Source organism: Gallinula chloropus, assembly GCF_964237585.1.
Source record: "Gallinula chloropus genome assembly, chromosome: 17".
In the NCBI taxonomy this organism is placed as follows: domain Eukaryota; kingdom Metazoa; phylum Chordata; class Aves; order Gruiformes; family Rallidae; genus Gallinula; species Gallinula chloropus.
The window spans coordinates 6,814,402-6,836,639 of NC_140102.1; the positions used below are offsets into that span (position 1 = coordinate 6,814,402).

General features: G+C 57.9%; 2 protein-coding genes across 2 annotated transcripts; both read right to left on the minus strand.

The window, feature by feature from the left end:
• Positions 1-225: 225 nt before the first annotated feature.
• Positions 226-3,337, minus strand: LOC311198103 (somatomedin-B and thrombospondin type-1 domain-containing protein-like; the record flags this gene model as incomplete). Its single annotated transcript, XM_084271992.1, has 5 exons — positions 226-429; positions 1,056-1,229; positions 1,759-1,849; positions 1,978-2,160; positions 3,130-3,337. The coding sequence occupies 5 exons, from the start codon at positions 3,335-3,337 to the stop codon at positions 324-326; spliced, it is 762 nt and encodes a 253-aa protein (XP_084128118.1). The 3' UTR covers positions 226-323.
• A 425-nt stretch (positions 3,338-3,762) lies between these two features.
• SLC25A1 (solute carrier family 25 member 1) lies at positions 3,763-18,264 on the minus strand. Its single transcript, XM_084271902.1, has 9 exons — positions 18,161-18,264; positions 7,684-7,791; positions 7,428-7,527; positions 7,055-7,193; positions 6,482-6,566; positions 6,214-6,318; positions 5,680-5,795; positions 5,247-5,320; positions 3,763-5,117 (listed from the first exon to the last, which is right to left on the minus strand). Exons 1-9 carry the CDS (start codon positions 18,249-18,251, stop codon positions 5,003-5,005), a joined length of 933 nt encoding a protein of 310 aa, XP_084128028.1. The 5' UTR covers positions 18,252-18,264; the 3' UTR covers positions 3,763-5,002.
• Between the last annotated feature and the right edge of the window lie 3,974 nt (positions 18,265-22,238).

Sequence of the window (22,238 nt, forward strand, 5' to 3'; positions counted from 1 at the left end):
TTTACCTATTAAACTGTCTTTAACTACTTTCATCTCAGCCCCTGAGTTTTACCTAATTTTTTCCCCTCCCAGTTCTCTCCCCCAGCCCAGGGGCGGCGGGAGGGGTGGGGGGTGGGGGTGGAGGGGGTGTGAGCAAATACCCATGGGGTTGCCTTAGCTCCTGCTGCATTAAACCACACCAAAACCATGGGGAGCCAGCATCAAGGGCGAACACCGAGCCTGAAGAAGGGTGCAATTAAAAACTGCAACACGTTTTTATTTGATTCCCCCTCCCAGCGTGGAGCAGGGGTGGGGAGGGCTCGGCTCACCTTCCACGCAGGATGCTACACGAAGATGAGAGCTGGAGGGGAGCAGACACAACCCTCCTGCAGCCCCTCCTGCACCCATGAGCCCTGGCACCCCGCCACAGAGGCAGCCACCCAGAATGTCCTGGAAGGGAAATCTGGTGAGAGCTGAGAGTAATTCGATAAAATTAAAATATATATATAATATTTTTTAAAAAGAATATATTTAATAACATATATTGGCACTTGGACTATTGCAGGCCCCTTCCAAATGAAACGTTCTATTAAATATATTTATTTTTATACCATATAGAATTGATTTATAGGACATGTATGTCCTTGATTTGTCTTGCCATATTATGGCATATTATGATGTTAACTTACAGAATCAGAAAATCATTCAAGTTGGGGGAAAAAACCCTTTAAAGATCTTTGAGCCATTAACACAGCACTGCCCACCCCACCACTAAGCCCTGTCCCGAAGCACCATGTCTATACATCTTCTAAACCCCTCCAGGGATGGCGACTCCACCACATCCCTGGGCAGCCTGCTCGGTGCCTCATGACCCTCCCCATGAATGTTGTGGCACATTATTATACAAAATGAATTTTATAGATAAATCTAATTAGGAATATAAAATGAAGATGCCTTAGGGACACGGAGAGATGCTCTTCCATTGGGGAGGACGTCCCTTCGGAGATGCAACACGTCCTAAGGACTCATCACGCCTCTGAAGGGACATCCCCCTCCCCCTGTAAATTGCCACCTACCTGGCTCCTTGCAACCCGTGTCCGGTGCAATGGGGACGGCGATGGGATGCATCCCCCCGGCACTCGACGCACACCCGCTTGTCCCGGTGCAGCTGGCGGCTCCAGGCCTGCCCACGGCACGGGGGCCCGACCTGCGTCAGGCGGAAATAGCCGCAGTAGCTGGGGAGGGGGGAGCTGGGGAGGGGGAAAAATAGGGTGGAGAAAGGGGGGGGGGAAATGGTAGTTGGAGGGTGGGGCAGAGGTTGTTGGGTTTCTCATAGGATGTGGGGTGTGAAGGGGCTGTGGTTGGGTGGGTGAGAATGGTAACGGCTCTGAGGGGGTAGAGTGCTAAGAGGGGGTGAAAAAGGGCAATGGCTTTGTATGGGGGTGCAAAGGGGCCATGGTTTTGTGGGGGTGGGAAAAGGGTACTAGCCCTGCAGGGTGCAAAGGGGCCACAGTTTTGTAGGGGGGTGCAAAGGATCTGTGGCTCTGGGGAAGGACCAAGGGGCCATGGCTGGGGGAGAAGAGTAATGGCCATGGGAGGGTGCAAAGGGGTTTGGAGTGGGGGTGCATTGAGGCCATGGCTCTGGGAGGGTGCAGAGGGGTGTGCAGAGAGGCCCTGGCTTTGGGGGAGTGCGTGCAAAGGGGCCATGGCTCTCAGATGGGATACAGAGGGGCCATTGCTTTGTATGGGGGTGGAGAGGGTCCCCAGCCCCACACCTACCCGGGTGGCTCCTCCGACAGCAGCAGCCCAGCGCTTCGCCAGGGATCCCTGGAGTCCCGGCTGAAGGAGTCAGGTAGTATCTTGGCCACCTCTGGCAGAAGAGCAGCCGGGGGACACGGGCGGATGGTTAAAGATGCCCCGGGGTAGGCAGTGGGGACAGCAGCACCCAGGGACAGTCACGTATGAGGGGGGCGGGCATCCCCACGGGACCCTCGTTACCTTTGGCTGTCCCGCAGGTCGGGTGCTCCCCCATGCAGCCGCGACGCTGCTTGAGGTCGGGACAGGGCTCCCCTCCGTGCCGGGGTGGGACAGTGACCTGGCGACTGCGGGCCTTGCTCCCGACGCCACAGGAGGAGCTGCACCCACTCCACGGCCCCCAGGGCCCCACAGCGCAGCCCACTGCTGCCAGCGAGCCGGGGAGCAGGCGGGACAGAAGGAAAAGAGCTTCAGTGGCATGCAAGATGGAAGGAGGAGAGCAGGGGGGACCCAGCACAGGGGAGGGGGAGAGGAGAGACAGAAGGGGCAGGAGGAACACAGCCACCCCTCTATCCTCTGACCCCCAGGCAGAGGCTTCCCACCAGCCACTGGTGTGGCCACATTGTGCACGGCTTCCGCAGACCTTTATCCCCCTGCTGCTGCCGTGGCTCTGCAGCACGCTGAGCTGGGACTCTGCTAATCTCCCCCGAGATTAGGGAGGGCTGACTGCTGCAATTGTACTGGGCTCTGCAGCCAGCACCTGCCTGGGGTTTGGGTGCACAGGGTGGGATGCTCACCACCCCCACACCCACAGTCCCTGTTTATCACCCCTAGTTCCCGTGTCCCTGTGCAAGGCACTGCCCACCGCAGTGGCAAGGGCGTTGCCGGGGCTCATCCCACCCAGATCCCAGAGCACTGAGGGCTCTGAGGCTTGATCAGCAGTGCTGCCATCATCCTGCTAACCTCAGCTGCAGACCTGCAGCTGTCCCTGTGGGACTGTCTCGACCCCCATACAAAGCAATGGCCCCTCTATACCTCATCTGAGAGCCATGGCCCCTTTGCGCGCAACCCCCTCCCCCCCCCCCCCCCCCCCAAAGCCAGGGCCTCTCTGCACACCCCTATGCACCCTCCCAGAGCCATGGCCTCAATGCATCCCCACCCCAAACCCCTTTTCACTGCCTCGGGAGCAGCCAGATGTTCAGCATGAAGAGAAGCAGAACATGGGGATGCTGCTCCAAATCCAGCTGGTGTGGGGCGGCATCCTCAGGCAGCTCCCGTGACTAACAGCAAACGCCTGCCACCAAAAGCAGCAGGCTGGCGTCCCCAGCCTGGGGGCTCCCCACTGGCACAGGGACCACCCAGCTCCATCCCATCCCATCGCATCCCAAGGCTCACCGGCGCGGCGGCACACGGCGTGGTAGTCCTCGCAGCAGTCGCCCGTCCTCTCGCAGTACGAGTCACAGTAGCAGCGCGCCCGGCGGGTGCCCGGGGCCCAGCAGGCATTGTTCCTGCCCGGGCAGCACTGGTGCCAGCAGCCACCCATGGCACCTACCAGGTAGCCAGTGGCCAGCAGCCAGCCCCCCCAGAGCAGCAGGCCCCACATGGTGCTGGGTCCCCACAAACCACCCAGCAACAGCTTCCCCCCAGCAGCAGCAACGCTGTGAGCAGCGGGCTGGCACCCTGGCTGCACCGCCCCTGGGCTGGGCGGGGTGGGGACAGAGCCCATTCCCTTCTGCTCCACCGACCCTCGCTGTGCCGGCTCGTCATTCCACAGCTGGGGTGAGGAGTTAATACCGTTACCTGGGATGGTCAACGAAACGCTGTGCATGGATCAACGCATCCCCAGAGCTGCTGTGAAGCAGCCGGGGCAACTGCCGGGTTTGAACCCGTACTCCCTGGGTCTGCTGGCTTGGGCTCAGAGGGCAGCAGGACTGGGGTGTGATGGCAGATCCCCATTCCCAATCCCCTCCCGTGCCACAGGAGTCACGAGCCACCCGCTCAGCACTGTCCAGATGCCAACACAGTCGCTAAAGCCAGACTGATTTTATTCAAATTGCGAATGTAAAACAGAATAATAATAAAAAAAACAACGAACCAACCCAACCCTCACTGGCTTCAGAGCAGAAAGCCGCAGGTAAACCACCCCCAGGCTTTCCTCCTCCTTTGCCCTCCAGTGTTAAGGCTGCTTTTGTCACTGGTGACAGGAGGGAGAGGGACGGGGTGAGCCCCAGCTCCCGCAACCCCCCAGCTCCTTCGTGGGAAGTTTGGCACAAATCTGGTGGGACCAAGCCTGGCGCAGGCCAGTGCTCAGGCCCCACGGCCACGGCTGTTAGTGGGTCAGCACAAAGCTCCAAAAGCTACAGGATTACCTATGGGGCCACGGCGAGGTAAGGGCAGATGGGGGGAATGTGGCAGAAGGGGTTTGCACCCCAGCCGAGGGGCCAAGTCTGCGGCGCAGGGCTGCACCTCCCCGCCCCAGCTTGCGCACGCATCTCGACTGTAAACGGCAAGTGATGGGGACACCCAGCCTGCCCCGATCCTGGCCCCACGGCAAGGAGAACTAAAGGCCTGGCTGTGTGTGCAACTGTGGGCAGCGCCTGCTCAGCAGCCCGGGGCTGAGCGGGACCCAGGATGCTGAATCCCAGTGGGGGGGTGGTCTTGGTGCTGGCAGGGAGGAGGAAGGAGGGAGTCTGGTGCTGCGCCTGCAGGTCACTGGCCTCCAGCTGTGGGGACTGCAGGGCTGGTGGGTCCCCTGGAACAGCTGAGAGCCAGGACATCATCCCCAGCCACTGGCGTCAGCCCCAAGAGCCTCTGCCAGCTGTGATGCCTGGTGCAAAGCTTGGCCATCGCACCCACATGGCTCTGGTGGGCTCTCAGCATCCCCCAAAAAGTATGAGCAGCTCACAGCTCCTGGCTGCCAGAAGCCCTGGGGGTGCAGGGCCACTGTGCTGGGCGACACCTCACCCGGGATAACCTTGCATGTGATGCAGGACCAGGGGGAAGTGTCACCAGGGTGGGCATAACCGGGATGCTGGGGGTGCTGCAGGGATGCTGCTCCCTCCCTGCTCCTTTCAGCACACAACTGATAATCTAACCTGCTCCAGAGCCTGTTCCTAAACATAAAGGTGGTCGGGTTTGGGGGGTGAGGGGAAGGAAGTGGGGCAGACTTGGCCCTGGGCAGCACTGGGACCTGCTGCAGGCTTGGTCACGGCTCTCCAGCTGCAGCCCTGCGGGGTGAGGGAGGCAGGGGCTGCCCAGCCCGGCCCCCTCAGTCCGTTTTCCACACCTTGTTGAGGAACTTGACCACCTCATCGTAGATGACGAAGACGATGGCCACGTCGAGGCACACACGGCCTAGGCGAGGGACCGTGCCCTTGTAAAACCTGCCAGGGACAAAGGGGGTCTGTGGGGCTGGGTGTCCTTGCAGGTCCTTCCCTGTCCATCCTCCCCCCACTGCCAGATGTTCCCATGCCTCCCCCACCCCCCCATGTCCGCGCCGCCGCACAGCTTACGCCAGGGGCCCTTCGTGTTTCATGATCTGGTAGGCACAGTCCCAGGTGCTCTTGTACTTGTGCGCTTCCAGCCCCTGTGGGACACGAAAAGCAGAGTCAGAGCCCAGAGCCAGGGGTGTGTCCAGGGGTTTCGGGGTGAGAGGGAGAGCTGAGAGTGCACCGGGAGGATCTGATTCCTCTTAACCACTGTGGGCCACTGAACCCAGCAGGGATGTTCCCACCTCCGTGTGAACACCTCTCAGGACCCCCAGAGGGGTGTTTGTATGGGGGTGCAGATAAGCACCTGCTGGGAGGGGGCAGCGTCCCCAGGCATTTCCCTCCCCTCGCTGGCATCGGGCACCCACCCCAGGGGCTGCACAAGATGACTCTCCAACAGCGGGTGTCCCCAGCCCCTGCAGGCAGAGTGGTCCCATACTGCACCCCAATGCTGTACCTGCATCCTGGTCTTCACCACATCCAAGGGGGTGTTGCCAAAGACGCTCGCAGCTCCAGCAAGGGCTCCAAACACCCCCGTGACGAAGGGGTTGATGACCTTGTTGGGATCATCCCCTGAGGAGGAGGAGGAGAGGTTGAGGGCAGAGTGGTGGTGAGGAGATGAAGCATACCATCCCTGAGGGAGCCTGCAAGGAAGGTCCCAGGTCTGGCTGCCCATGGGCAGGGCTTGAGCTGTGCTGGACTGGGGGCTGGGGCATTCAGAGGGAAGCATCCAGCAGCACCAGACCCGCAGAGCTCACACAGCACACAGGGGCTCAGAGGCGGGGTGAAGGTGATGGTCCAGCACCAGGACCCTTCACAGCCCCACAAGGTGGGGACTCCCTGCCCTGGCTTTGATATTGATCCATCAGGAGAGGCAGAGCCACGAGAAGTGGAAGGTGTGCTGATGGAAAGCCCAAGCCCAGCACCAAGGGATGGGCTGGGGGAACCAGCAGTACAGCCAGGGCAGCCTGGGGAGACAGGGGCACTGTACCTTTGTACCAGTTCTTGAGGGAGGTCATGACGAAGAAGCGGATGGCCTGGTTCGATCCCTGCTTGAGGACTGTCGCGGTTAAGCCCTGGTAGGTCCCCTTCAGTCCTGTGGCAAGAGAGGGTGTTGGAGGGGAGCACAAGCCTCACCCAGGCAAAGAAAATCCCCCCCATGCTGCTGGTCCCAGCCCGTGCCTGTCTCCCGTCCCCCACCCACCACCCAGTCCCTGCAGCACAGGGGTACAACAAGCCACAGGTTCCCCAGATCTCACCTTGTTCCCGAACGATCTCCCGGACACCATGGAAGAAGCCGCGGTATTTGGGCTTGGGGGAGCACTGGTCATGGATAAACTTCACCTGCAGGAAAGGGGATGTGCTCGTCCCAGCTGAGGCAAGGGGGGGATGCAACAAGCCCCAAAGGGCTGCCAGACACCTCCCACCTTGCTCTGGGAACAGTCCCAAGACCAGAACCAACCCACGTGGCCAGGCAACACCAAGTGAGACCACGAGGGAAGCCTGCACCCACCGCCAGCTGTGCATTTAGCAGAGGAAAACCTGAGAAACTGCCTCTACAAGCAACTGCACAGATTTTACAGTACTGAAACAGGTGACAGGATGGCTCCCAGGCAGGGAGACTCCTCCCTAGAGCAGGGAAGGAGCCACAGTCACCAGGCCTGATGTCTCCACAGGACTTTCCGGCATTATCACCTCCCCTACCAAACCAGCCCATGCAAACCCACACAGCCCTCAGGTCCCCAAAAGCTGGGAATCCCTGGCTCCCAGCCCTCCAGACCTGGCCCGGGGAGTGGTGCCAGGGCAGAGGGACACTGGCAGCTGCCTCCCACCTTTACGGTCTCCATGGGGCAGACCACCACCACCGCCTCGGCCACGCCGGCGCCCAGCCCGCAGATGAGGCCCCGCGTGCTGTCCAACCGGCCCTGCTCGTCTCTCATCTGGTTGCTGAGGAACTCGAACATCCCGAACCTGCGGAGGAGCCGCCGTGCCAACCCCTGGGCACCTGGCCAGGGGGCTGCACACCCCTGCTCCGGGTCTGGCCCTAGCAGCAGCCATGCCCCTCCATGTGAGAGGACCCTCCCGGTCCAGGAAAAGACCCGGCTTTGGCAAAGCGCTGCTGGGGACATCAGGGCCAAAACCACCCCCCTGTTTGCTGCCACCCGGGGCCACCCCTGCTCACCCCATGCACAGGGGGACACCTACCTGACGGCGGCCTTGGGGATGGAGCCATACACCAGCGAGCTGAGCCCCCGATACAGCCCCCGGATGCCATGGTCACGGACGGTCTGCTTCACACAGTCCCCTGTGGCAGAGCACAGCAGCGGCACCGCTATCACCCACCACAGGGACAGCCACCACCAGCCCCACACCCCCCCAAACCCCACTCCCTTCCCTAGCTCCAGCTGGGGAGCCTCTGAATCCAGCCGGCAACTTGGGGCAGGGTGTGGGCCGTGCTCACCGATGCCCTTGTAGCGTGGAGGGTTTGCCTTCTCGTCCAGCTGCAGCTGTGTCTTCACATACTCGGTGGGGAATGTGATGCAGATCTCGATCCCTCCGGCCAGGCCACCTGGGCAGGAGAGGAGGGGGTGCTGGGGCCGGGAGCAGCACTGTACCCATCCAGCACCGTGCCCATCCAGCACTACCTGGCTGCTGCCAGTGCTATGAGAGCTGAGCCCAAGACCTCTGGCAGCCAGGTCAGGGCTGGGACATGGTGTCCCAGTCCTCACCAAACCCCTGGGACTTTACACATCAGCAGGGCCCCATGTCAACCCACACCCTGCACTTCCATCACCACTGGCCGTGGCAAGAGCTGGCAACAGCATCAGTGCAAAGGGTGGCAAAGCCAGGCAAAACGCTGCACCACAGCCACTGATTCAGCATTGTTTCTCCTTCAAAGGCACCTCTGCCCCACTCCAGAGCCCTGCACCCTGCGGGTGAGCGCCCAACACAAGGATTTATACCCCGACAGAGCCCAAGAGTGCTGCATGAGGCCCAGCATCCTTCCCCAGCACTGCCGGGAGCCCATCTGCAGACGTGGCCATGCCACTGCAGAAGTGTAATTACAATCAAGCCTGTCTGGCCCCCCAGGATCTCGCTGTGGCAGCTGCTGCGCGCTGATTACACCGGCTGGCTGAAGCCTGGACGTGCCGGCACCCCGGCAGCGAGCAATGCCAGCTCTCCGTGCTTTAGCTCCTCTCAGCACACTTCAAGTGCCTGATGCTGGTCCCTGCACAACCTGCCTCTGCCTCCGGGCAGCAGAGCAGACCCCTGGAGCAAAGTGGTCCCTGGGCTCAGCCTGGCCAGCTGGCTAGCAGCTGCACAGCTCGGGTCTCACATCAAAGTGCAGCAGGAGCTCTTTGTGCCAATCCAAGAAGGAAGCACAGGGTCAGTGCAGCTCGGGGCCAAGCCAGGCTGCCCCAGGCCTTGCAGGGCTGTCAGCTCCTGGCTGGGGACATGTCTCCCTTCTCATCTCCACCAGCCCAGCTCTGTTGTCTGTGTGACTCAGCGGAGACCCCTGACATGCAGGCTCAGCCGCACGGCCCTGCCACAGCCCAGGGGACACGCTGGTGTCCCCAAGGGCAGGACATGCCACCACTGCAAGGCAAAATGAGGCAGCAGGTTATCCTGCTCTATGGCAGCGTGCAGCCCCGGCACTGCGTGGCGGAGCACAGCCTGGCTTATCAGCACGCTTCAAAGTCCCCTGCAAGGGGACGCTGATAGGGGACACCAGGGCCCGCAGGACGGCTGCTTCCCATGACAGCCATGAGCAGCCCCAGCTCCTTGGACTTGGGGGGTTTCTCACATAGCCTTACACATTCTTATGGCCTCCAAATTTACAAAAGACCCTTAATCTCTCTGGCAGTGCCACCAGCAAAGCCACTTGCCCAGTGCAGAGCGGTCCTGGCAGGCAGGCTGGCGCTCCCCAGGGCACTGCCGCCTTCTCTCAGCCACATCCTCCTGGAGGGAAGGGAAAGAAGCCTGTCTGCACTCCCTCCTGCAGCTGGGCAGCACCCACTTTAGAACAGGCACCTCCCGCTCTGTTTCCCCAGACACAAGCAGCAGCAGACTGTGCTCGTCCTCCCCAAGGCGGCCAAGAAGCCGTGCCAGCACTCAGCACAGACAGGGACCATGGGAAAGCCCAGCCCCATGCTCCCTGAGCATCGCCTCTCCTGCTGCAGGCACGACAGCGACAGGGACACTGCAACGCCCAGTGCCAGGGCCCATCCCAAGGGCAGGACCCCCAGCCCAGCCTGGCAGCATCCTGGCCCCATGGGGCTCTGGGGATGGGGCGTGGGGCCAGCCCAGCTTGGCAGCCACAGACAAAGGCCCCTTGTTTCCCATTGTGTCCCCAGGAGGGGTTGGAGCTGCTCGGCCCTGACTAGCCCAGGCCAGGCAGGCACGTCCTGGGAGGCGGCAGTGGGTGACTGCTGCCAGCCTTTACGCCTCCACAGCACCCTGTGCTTCAGCAGCGTGGGACCATGGCAGTCACAGCAGGGCTGGCTCATGCCACTGCGGCCAGCTCATGACAACTGCTGCCAGCTCTCCCACAGGGCACCATGGGAGAACAACCACCATCCTCAGGGTCCCAATGATCTCTCAAGGTCCCTTCCAACCCCTAAGATTCTATAATTCCCCAGAGCTCTCCTGCTTCCCCCTCAACCCTTTCCTGTCCCTGGCACGTCTGTCAGAGAGGACAGACATTGCCAGCCCCATGGCACAGGGCTTGCCAAGCACTGCATTTTCTCCAGCAAAGCCAAATGGCTCCCATGGAAGCAGCTGGCAGGTCCCCAGTGAGCAGCCTGGTGAGAAGCAGCATCCTCCAGCTGGCTGCAACACAGGCGCTGGTTGACACCTCTCCACACTGCCATATCACTGAGTCTCCAGCCTTGCGGCCACCATGGCCACACAAATGGCCCTGGTGCTGCTGAGGCCATGGCCCTCCCTCCTACACCACTGCACAATTGTGGGCTGTAAATGTTTGTTCTCTCTTGGTTCCCCAGCACCAGCTGCTGCATCAGCACCTCTGGGAACCAGACAGCAGGGAAACACAGGCAGGACAAACACCCATCCAGAGGTGCCCATAGCAGCCACACTGGGAGCTGGGTATGTGAGGTGTCCCCATGCCAGAGCCACCATAAGAACAGCCGCTGCCCGGGCACAATGCAGCACGGTCATCGTCCCTGTTGTGGCAAGGGACACCTCTAGACAAAGGCACCCGGATCACCTGTCACTGCTCGCTGGGGACAGATGAGGGAAGCTGAGCCTGCTACTGCACAGCTCCCACGCTCCTCAGCAGCCGCACACACATAACTTGGGGCAGGGGATCATGTCTGCTCTGGGAAATGCACCCAGAGGATCTGCCCCCGCACCCTGCTCAGGGTGCTGCCTGCCCTGCCAGGTCACCTCTAATGCTCCCTGTGTTGCTCTGGCCCCAAATCCCACGGGAAGGGGCACCCAGGTGCACTCCATGACCCAGGGCAATGTTTTCCTGTTTCCTTCTGCTTGCAGACAGACAGGTTGGTACCAACTGCCTGCCCGAAGGCCCTTCCCTCCCTGGAAGCAAGACCTATCAGAGGACCTGCTCTGCTGTCGAATGTGCCCTCCCCACACCATCTTGTTCCAGCTGCAGCCTTATTCTATGCAAATAAATCGCCCCATTGCCCACGAGCAGCAGCACTTCCAACCCCTCTTCTCTTGCCAGGGCTGCAGAGGGCTTTGCAACCTGTTTACCCGGACTTTAACCGGCAGCTTCAGCTCTTGCAACACCGCGGCGTCAGCAGGAACAGCCGGCAGCGTACGCTCAGGAGGTGAAAGAGCAAGTGGGGCAGCCCGGACACCAAGCCAAGGCTCTCAGCTATTAGCTGGATGCCGTGGAGCCAGAGGAGAGAGGATGTCCTTCAGAGAAGGTCACTCTGTCCAGCCCCAGAGAAGGTGCTGGCAACAGGGGCGCGGTGTGGGGGAGATCCCGCTCCTGGTGCTGAGAATTGTTCCCTGCCCACAGCGAGCCTGCAAGTGTCCTGGCTGCCAGCAATCCTGGCCCAGCGGGGCAGGGAGAGAAGGGAAAAGTACCTGCTTGTCAGCCTCTTGGCATGTTTTCCCAGAAAAAGTTCCTCTCGCCTTTGTGGTGGGGCCAGCAGCGTTACTTGAGGACACAGCTGCAGCCCTTGGACATGGCAGGGAGAGCTGGCCAGAAGGAAGGTGGGGTTTTGGGGACTGCGGCAGGGTGTTGCTCCTGTGACTCTTGCACAGCACATGACGGCACGGGCACATGCAGGGCCAGCTAATGACCTCAAACCCCACCAAGCAGCTTTTGGGGACACCACCAGCCACTCCCTGACAAGCGTGTCCTGCAGACATCAGCTCTGGTGCCCAGGACAGGGTGGGTGCCAAGGGCAGAGATGTGCAGAGCCCTGGGGACCCAAATACACCGAGGCCATGCAGGTCTGCTGCAGCTGGCACTGCCACCCCCTGAGGCAAGTGTCCCAGCCAGCACCCACTGCCCTGTTCAGGAGCTGCAGGAGGAGGCACCAGCCCTCCATTGCTCCTGCAAGCGCCTGCAAAAGCTCTGCAGACGAGGCAGCAGGTCTCTGTGCAGCTCTGATGAGAAGGAGGCACCCTGAGAGCAATTTCAGCCTCTCCAAACTAAGGGCAATTTTACATGCTGATCCACAAGCACCTGATTTCCATACAAAAAGCTCCTTTTAACTTGAGATTTTGCAGCATCCTAACCAGGCCAGAGGAAATTATTCCTAAGGGCCTGGAAGCAAAGCTCTCACAGGACCCCCCACCTGAAGTGTGGCTCTCCCACTGCAGGGTTCAGGGCACTGGGAAGACACAAACAGGCTCCAGCTCCTTCCAGAGCACCAGTGAAAGCTGACCTCTGTGTTCCCCCCATTTGGAGGGCACCCGGCCACGTGCAGAAGGTGTGGATGTATGAGTGAGATGAGACCGGAGACATGGGTTGGACACATGGGCTGGACACACGGAGCATCCACTGACGGCACAGCTGGCAGCCCTGCCTGTGTCCTGTACGCTGGGTCACAGCTCAACCCTCACAAGGGGACCCAGACCCTCTCCTCGTTAGCCAAGACATCCTTCAGAGGTGGGGAAATAGAATAAAACCCCAAAGACAAGCACGGTGCCACGAACCGGGGGACAGAAACACCCACCTCCCGCTCGTCCCAGCTCTCTGCAGCGCAGGGCTCCCTGCCGCCAGCTCCCTGTGCTGAGGGATCTCCTCTCTTGGCAGCCACCCACCCTGAGCCAGGCCATTAACTAACCCAGCGCCCAGAAATCCAGCCCTGCCGGCGGCGGTGAAACGGGTTGAGCGGGATCCTCCCTGCCCACACCATCCCACCACAGGCCATCTTGTGAAACAGACCGGGAGCGGGGCCTGGCTGGGGAGCAGGCAGGAGAGGCGCTTTCAGCAGAGCTGGCACCGCAGTCCTCGCCTGGCCACCTCCCTCCTGCCATGCGCTGCCCTTCTCTGCCCATCCTTGGGCAATACTACAGGGGCAGCTCTGTGGGGAAGGGTCTTACTAGGATGGAGAGGGCTGCTTCCCCAGCCCACAGTACCAGAGATGACCTGAGTTTTGGTTAGAAGGGACAAATCATGACCTGCGACACGTCAGCCCTTCTCCAACAGCATCTGTGCCCTGCACTGGGGCCAGTGGCCCTGGAAGGTCTCCTATCTGATTGGGGCAAGTCTGGGGGGGGACGGGGACATGGGGGTTCAGTGTGTCCATTGGTAAACACACACGTGGCCATTTCCATCACAGGAGCGTGCTACAGGCTGATCCCCCAGCAGGGATACACAGAATGACAAACACGAAACACACCCCTCTGTACCCCATGCTGGCGGGTGGGTAAACAGCTCCGTGCAAACAGCGCTGCAGATAATGCCGGGGATGGGATGGAGTAATTTGTCCCTAATCTTACTGGAACTGTCCTGTTTCAACAAGCTGTGTCCTTTCACAACCCCTTCATTCATCTCCTCTTTGCACTTACATTTCAATGAGCCAATATTGCAATAAATCATTATTATATTTTGAACTTCTTGGCTGTAAGTACGATGGCAAAAGCCGTTTCCCTTTGCTTGCAGTCACCACATCACCTGCCTTCAGTGCTGGATTCACCTTTGGGGACTGTCACTCCCCTGTCGCAGCTCAGCTCACCTCCTCCTCCTGCCCTTGCACCCCAAAGCCCTGGCTCCCAGCCAGCCCCTCACCCCACAGACTGCTCAAGTGTCCAAAAATTATACTAAAGGCAGGCAGCAGGGAGCCAATATCGGAGCCCAGGGCTGCTGGATGCTTCCCCCAGCCCTGCAGCTGGATGAAGGAGCTGCTGGCGGGACCGAGGGTTCCCCGGGGACAGGCTCTGGTCCCCGGCCAGCAGCACTGGGGAATGACTGCTGTACCAAGCACAGGAGAGAGAAGAGGCCGTATGAAATCAGTCCCTGCTGTCAGGGGGTGACCCGAGGGCTCCGGGCACCAGCACAGGGTCACCAGGCAGGAGCAGGGAAGCTGCATTGGCATGCACCACACAAGGCCCTCAGAGAAGAGAGACACTGAAAAAATCCCTGAGCTGTCAGCTCACGGTGCTCATCGCCGTTGGGAAGACGGATGGCTCCTTCCGATCGCTTACGTCAACCCAAAGAAAATGGTTGCCTGCAGAATGTCAAGCATCAGGCATGTGCACATCTCCAACCCACCTTTCAAAGCCCAGGGTCAACTCCAGCTCACCCCGAATTCATTCAGACTGAGGAAGCTGGGCACCTTGATGTGTTTCCCAGGCCTGGGACTGACAGCATCCTCCCAGCAGAAGCCTCAGGGCTGCATTTGGTTGCTCCTTTTGCCCCACTCCCCAAAGAGATAACAGCCAGAAGAGGTAACCCCAGAGAAACCACAGCCAGGCGTGACGCACCAACGGCCCCACAGACGCAGCAACGCTGCTTCCCTTCCCGCTCACCCGTCTTCCCCTGTGGCCGTGTCCAGTCCACCGCCCAGCTCCCCCAGCTCAGCATCAAGAAGGGAACATCCCCCACTCCTGGGGTGCTGGCCCATGGCCACTCCCTTGCAGGAGGGACACAGCCACACGGGTGGGCTTAGGGGAGGGAGCTGGACTCTGCGAGGAGCCAGCCGCAGGGTTCAGAGCGAGTCCCCGACCCCTCCGCTCTGCAGGTACAGCACTTCCTGAGAAAGGTCAGACCAAGAGATTAACAGAGAAGAGGAAACCGAAGCTCTAATTACTGCTTTGTTCCTCTTGGGATCCAGAGCTCGCTGCTCAACGCGTGCTTTGTGCCCTACCCTGCAGAGTCCCGCTCCTTCCCTCCTGCCAAACCTCCTCCTGGGACCTCACTGCACATCACCGCTACTTCCCAGCGGTACTCTGTGTTTGTAGCAAACACCAGAGCAGCAGCCATGACCATCGTGAGCTCTTCCCAAATCAAACACCATGTAGGACAGCATCCAGGCATCCTGCCTCCCTGACCAGGCAGGATTAGGTGTGGGCAAGCACAGCACCTGTGCACCAAGCCCTGGGTGGTACCATGCAAAGAGCACAACAGCTGAGAGCTTCTCTGTGGGAGGGAACAGACCCCGGGCTTCAAAGGTGGCTAAAAACAGAGTAAGGCTGTACTTAACTCTGGGCAGAGCAGGCAAAGCCTCTCGTCAAAAGGCTGCTGCTAACCAGCAGCAAAGTTCTCAGGAGGACAGGAGCGTGGGGGTTTGCCCACAAAATGGCAAGGGCCGTTTGCACCAGGCTTTAAATAGTCTACCACAGGCTGTCTCAGGCTGAGCAAACAGCCTGAAAACCCAGCAAGGACCGCTCTGGGGCAACACAGGGGTGCTCCAGTGCCAGTCTCCTGTCTCACCACTTGCTGTCTGTATTCTGAGCTCCCCGCTTGCTCACCGCAGCCCAGCCCTGGGAGCCCTGGCAGCACCCAGCCCTGCAGAAGGCAGCAGGAGGGACGGGAGCGCAAGTGGGCAAAGGGTTTGTTTGGAAACCACGGCACAGAAACTGAAAGCTGCCTGTAGGGAGGCTGGAGCTGTGGCTGGAGTCCCGGCTCTGCCTGCTGACAGGCTGCTGCCCAGCAGAAGAGACACGAGCTGGCCCTCAAACCTGTTTCATGAGTTCACATGAAAATTACACCAGCTTTACAACAGGTAACTGAGCCAGCTGATGAGTTAGAAAGACATGAATAATATCCGTTTCAGCATAAAGCCTGTGTGTTTACCAATCTTTTAACTACATTTAACCCCTATGATGCCCAACCTTATCGTCCTAGAGCCACGTCACTCCTGACCCAGTCCCACACCCCCCAAACTAACTTCGTACCATCAGTCCAGAGCCTTGGAAGGAGGGTGGGGCTCTTCCCCATGCAAAAGGGGTGTCAGGGTCAAACTGTGGCAGGGACCCATACCACTCAGCTCTGTATGCAGCACCCCCAAGACCAAGTCCTGGCTGTGACACCCACCCATTTGTCCAGAATGACCAAGCTGCCTTCATGTGCTCAGGCCACACTGGGACACAGCACCGGCACAGCCGGTGTGCTCACAGCAAGGTGAAGCGCTGCCCTGGCACACAACTACTGCATGGACAAACGAGAGCCCATTAGCAAATTAATTTTTAACTTTGCATTTGTCTGGTGTGACAACTGAAGGAGAAGAGCTCTTGGCAGCCAGAGCTTCACTTGCATCTCATCAGAAGAGCTGGCCCCAGCCTGCCCGGGCCTGGGCAGCGCGAGGGAGCTGTTCCTCCCTGGCAGAGGATCTCAGTTCCCCACAGGTCTGGGAACAGATACGCACCCAGGGCAGGATGACGGCTGCTTATTTAACTCCACCAGTACAGGGCAGATGAAGCACAGCACAGTAGGAGTGATCTGTCTTGAACATCTCCAGCTCTCCAGAAGGCTGAGCTTTCGGCTGTGCTGACCAGGACACAGGGAGTTAACAGCAGCCTTCTCTCATCTCTGTGGTTCTCTAATACAATTAGATGCCACAGAGCCTTGGCTGGACTTCTGCCCATTAACCAATTACTCTGATTTGCTGCATGTGAGGAGAAGACCAGCATCTCAATAGGGTCCTTCTTCCATCTCTGCAGCCTCATGTGGACCCAGAAGGGCTCCTCTGAGCAGGGGCGTGTGCAGCTTTGTGCTGTGTTGCCCAACCTGACACCTGGCAGAGACCACAAGCACCTTATGCCAGAACAGCTTCCAGGCACGCCCACGGCACCTTTCATGGCAGGGGAGAGCAGGGCAAGTCCGAGGCAGCCTCTTTCAGAGCATGTTGATAAGCCCTCTACAGCTGATGATCCCCGATTACGGACCTACGCAAGAGCTGTGAATGTCTCCTGGTACAGCCGCCCAGGCTCTGACAGCCTGATGCACTGTGTGAGGACAGAGAGTTGGGAAAGACCAGGAAGGCTGGATGGGGAGCAAACTACCTGTCTTTGCCCTCCTAAGCTTGGATTAAATCCCATTTATAAGTCCTCTAAATAAAAGGGGATACGAAGAGGCCTGAAATACCAGCCCGCTTTGAGGGGGCACGGAGCTCTGGAGGAGCTCAGCCTGGCCAAAGTTCTCAATTGAATGAGACAGCACCCTCTCATTTAACCATAGCAACCCCTCCTAACACCCCTGCCCTTTGCCTGGGCAGCCCAGGTGACAGCTCAGACCCCTCCAGACTCTGGGAGGCCTCATCACCCTTTGCACGCTCCAGCGCTCGCATCCATTTCCCGCAGCACTGGCGCCTCAGACAGCTCTCTGGAGCTCTGTGATGGGAGACTGACCACTGAGGCAGGGCTCAGCACCAGCAGGCAGAGCTGGCAGGGCAAGGGCTCCGTCCCCACATCCAGCCAGACCCTTGGCTCTTCCCAGGTCCCTGCTACAGGAGGCTGGAGCTCTGCCCTCGGAGCACAGAGAGTTGGACGGACGAACAAAGCACAATCGCACAATCGTAGGAGGAGGAATTGGCTGGAAAACACAAAAGCTCTGAACATGTCAAGGCAGTAGTGGCTCATTTCAAGGGGAAGACGCTGATCTCCACTCTGAGAATTACCCTGCAAGTGGCAGGAGGAACCAGGGAGCTAATGAACGGCTACAAAGGAATTTAACAAGCCTGCAACTGTCTTGGACTCCATTCAGCTCAAACCAGCCACAATCAGGAGAAAGCACATTAACTCTGCAGTTACTGCTGCGCTTGGAGCCTGTTTCAATCCCATGCAAACGGTCAGAACTGGCTGGGAAACCATGCCCTGAGCCACAGGGGCTGATGCTGAGACACAAAGGAGGGACCAAGACACCGTAAGAGAAGCTGTATCAAAGCAGCGCACAAGATCCGGCTGGAGCAGCAAGGACCTGAGCTTGGGCTTTCTCCCTGAATATCCTCAGGGGGTGCGCAAGGACAGCCCCTGCTCCTGCCTCTTCCATCCCTTCAGCTCCCTCCTGCTAAGGTGGAACAACGCGACTACCACGAGCCCCGCTGCTGCGTAAGGACCCCGCCGCCTGCCCGGCAGGTCCACAGGTTGCAGACCGGCCGCGCAGCCACGCCGAGACCCCGGAGCTCGGGGAGCTGCCGCCCGAGCTCGGGCCGCGCCGGCTGGAGCCTTTCGCGGCTGCTGCCGAAGGGAAACCCCCAGTTCGCCGCGGGCCGCCGCCCTGGGGCTGCCGGGCTGCAGGGGGAGAGGGGCGTCGTACGGGCTGGGGGCTTGCGCGGCGGGGGCACCCCATTCGGGATGGGCAGCGGGCCGGGGGGCAGCAACGGAACGGCGGGGATGGAGCATTAACGAGCAGCGCGCTGCCCCCCCCGCCCCCCAGCACCCGGGGCGGGTCACGGTAGCCTCCGCCCAACACGGATGCCCACGCTGGCAGCGGCGGCCGGGAGACCCCAGCGGGGGGAGGAAGGGTGGCACCTCCGGGAAGGAGGGGGAGCGCCTACCTGCCAGGATGGCCTTGCCGGGGTGGGTGAGCTTGGCCTTGCCGGCGGGGGCGGCGGCGGCCAGGCTGCGGGGCGCGGCGGGGGCGGGCATGGCCGCGCTGCGCCGCGGCTCCTGCGCTGCCCGGCGGCGGCGGCCCGGGCCGTATTTCAGGGCCGCGCCCGCGGAGGGGCGGCCCCGGCCGGCGTCACATCCTCACGCCGTGGGGCGGGGCGAGCATCCCGCGGGTGGGCCTGCGGAGCACGGCCTGCTGCGGGGCGGGGGGAGGGAAGAGAGGGGGGGCCAGGGGACAAGGCGGGTGAAGGGAGCAGGGAGGGGAAGGGAGGCAGCTGCCGGGCAGCGTGGCTCTGCTTGTGCCCGGCTTGGGCTTCGCTACTCTGAACACAGTGATTTCTTGCCCAGCTCCCAGAAATCTATGGAAAAGGCACTCCGTGTGGGTGCAGCGAAGAGGTGTCAGCCCTGCGAGGCACAGGCGTGGGGCACAGGGCTTGGCCGACACTGTTTTCCCCTCTCCTCCCCAGCAAGCACCCAGTGCGCTGGGCAGCAGGGCCCCAGGCACGCTTCGGCCAGGACTAGCTCTAAGAAGCACCCTCGGTAAGAGTCGCACACCAGTATGCTCGCTGCTCGTGGACAAAGGTAGATTTGTCCTTTGCTGGTGCGAGTGCACTTTAAAGGGGTGGGTTTTGCGCCTTTCATGACCTTTGCTTGAATCGTTTGTTCAGGTCAGTGGGGACAGGGCAGGAATCCCACGTGAACGCCAAACATTTCTCTTCCCATTAGGACCAAAACATTCTCAAAACCCTGCCTGTGAGCGCACAGACACTTCGGGCTTCTTTCAGATAACGTTTAGGGGGGGATTTAATATCTATTGCCTCTAGGCTGTGCCAATTGCACCACTGCTTGGTTTTGCTTTTAACTGCAGCCATAGGAAGAGTGCCCTTCGTGTCTGAAAGCTGTGTTTATAGCAGTGCCGGGGAGGGAACCAACAGCATCTTCTTTTCCATCCAGGATTTTGCAGAAAGCAGGGAATGCTGGAGCTGGACTCCAGTGCTGTGTGCTGCCTGACAGCTGGGGCAGCCACCCTGTTCCAGAGAGGGAACATTTTGTGTAAGAGATCTGCCCTGGCCACGCACAGAGCACGCTCCTGTCAAGACTTGCTTTCTGTGGGCTTCATGACATGATTTTTTGCTTGACAAGACTCAGCAGTGAGAAGCAAACGCTGCAGCTACAGCACACTGATACAGCCGTGGCTGTGCAGCTAAACAGGCTGCAGAAAGACCATCTGGGAAACCGAAGCACCTTTACTTTGCCAGGGTTTAAAGCAAATGAGGATGTACTTGCATTGCAGAACACATCCCTGGGTGACTCCAGAAGAATTCCAGCTTTCAGAACAGAGTTAAGATAGTCACTGCACCTTTGAGGTGGTTCTCTGTCAAATCTAAGGCCACCCACCTCCAGCAGTGGGAAATAAGGGGGAAAAAAATAACACATGAAGGATACACAAAAGAAACGAGACCATTCACAGCCTAGATGCAGAGCAGCCACTCGGTGCTCTGGTTAGCAGCACTGGAATGGCAAAAATAAGATAAACCCTTCCAAAGATGGCAAGCAAATTGGAATGTGATTGAATTTATTATTAATCTCTGCAACTCCTTGCTGCCTTTCCATCAAATGAGCATGACATTCACATATGCTTGTAGACATGTGTATCCACTGCTGTGAGGCCACGATCAGCTTCACAACTAACATGGGTTCTTTCGAATTCCCAGATCAGTCAGCAGGGCCTTGTGCACAGCCTCATCCTGTCCTGCAAACACACCACATGCTTAATTCTCATCAGCCTCGGTGGGATTCACAGCAGCGCTTACTCTGCTGAACAGGGAAAGGATTATTCATATTTAATCACATGCAGATTGCAAGCCATCTCAACTTGATCTCTAAGAAGCTGCTAACAACACTAGTCAGCAGAAAGGCTGAAGGAGAAGAGCATCTAAGGAAGATAAGCAACCCCTGAAATACCAGAGGCTGCAAAAGGTTTATTTTAAATCCTGTAAGTGACCTACATGAAAGTAAAGACTTGACCAGACTTGCATGGTCAAGAGCATCTCCTAGGAAATGGTTGGTCAAGGCATAACAGTGCAGCTACTGTTACAGACAGGATATCGAGTCCTCTATCGCACTTCAGGAATTTGCATGGAAACAACCCTCTGGCCATCGGAACCCATTTCTCTTGCCAGTGGCTGGTGCTTGTTTCTCTACCTCAGAAAGATAGGAGAATTGTGAAATCCATAGGCAGGTGCTATGGCAGCCCTCCTGGCCCTACAAATGAGAATTCCAAAGAGAACTGCTGAAGATGAAAGCAATTTCCATTGTTTTTAAACATAAACACCGACTGCAGACAGAGCTTTCTGGGACTGGATGCAGCACACAAATGGTGGCCCCACCTAATCAGTCAGCTCCCTCTTACAGCTCCCTTGCCCCTCCTCAAAGGATTTATTTATTCTAAATTGGCACAGCTTGATGCACCCAGCAGCACACCACAGTCTGACGACCATCGCTGGTCAGTGTAGGGCAGATACCTTCCTACTACCTGAATCGTACAATCTACTCACTTCACGGAATGGCTCTATTATCTGAACAGCTACAACTCATCAACTACTACTGCCCTTTTCGTGCATTATTAATCCACATCACTTGGGGTCTTATGGGAAAATAAGACAACCCATTTCCTCTCAAGTTTCCCAACAAGAACAAGAGATTCCTTTATGTGTAACAGATCCAGCACTGAAGATTGAATCAGTGTTTCTCCAGCTTTCAAGTGCGTACAGCAGGAGCTGCTGGGACTACAAGATGATGCTATTCCAAAACAACCCATATGATTCCCACTTGGGCACGTGTGCAAAAAGAGTTCCTGTTACTGAAAGAAACTACTCTAGCTGACAAGCCCTTTTCACACTTTACCTTCCATGACACCATCTCCCCACCCTCTAACTGAAAACAAAACTTTATCTTCCAAAAGGGAAGCAATACAAAGATGTACTGACCAGCCCTTCCCACTCAAAATCACTCCTAGCTTCCCAGTTGGATAACCAGCACTTTGTGAATTTGTGCTGTGCAGAGTAGCAGGGACCACATCGCTGTGGAGCAGAACATACCAGGTGACTCTGTGATTCTTTCCTTTCATAACCACTAGAGGGGGGAAGAAATAATATAGGTTTTTAGATTAAGATGTTTTAAAGTCTCGATTAAAAACCACAGTGGAAGGGGAAATAAATTAAATTTCTCCTTGAGTCATTGAACACCACAGGAGAATGCATGACTGAATACGCTCAGAATTTGACTCAAGTTTTGGCACATAAACCAATACAAGACTCACCCTTTACCGACTGTATTTCAAATTCATGCCATCTTAATGCTTAAAAGCTGGCAACTTTATAGTCTAATTTTAGCTTGGAAGAAAACAGATGGATTTTACTACCTTCCCTAAAGATCCCAAAAGCTGCAGACTGAAAGATCTAGGCTGAAAGACATACTTATGCTAAGAGTTTTGCAGTATTTTATTAGCAAAACATGAGTCAGGATCTGTCATTATCTTGGAAAGATGCCCACAGAAAATACCTAGTATTGGAAAACAAGAAGGCTGTACTAGCAACAAACTCTTTGCAGGTTGAATGCGTGCTGAAGTAAGAGATGCAGCAGAATAAAAAGACTCCAGATCCATCAGGCCACACTGGTGCATCTGCAGGTTATCATAGTAAGTATGAATTCACTTGGCAAACCACATCCTAATTACACACTGGTGTCACAAAGCACTCTGGTGCCATTAGACATTTCCCAGCCTTACATTCTATAGCCCTTTATCACCAGTTCAAGACCCCAGTTTTATTTTTGGGAAACAAATGAAATTGAAGCAGTTTGGGGGTACTCTGTAAAGAAAAAGAAAACAGAAAAGAAAAAAAGAAATAGCTTGGGAAAAAGCAACAAGCCAAACTGTTTACTGCAGAGCAGGAAGGATCCAGAAAGACTGGGAAGTCCTATGGGCCAGAAACACACCCTGTCACAAGGGAACACACAGGCTTT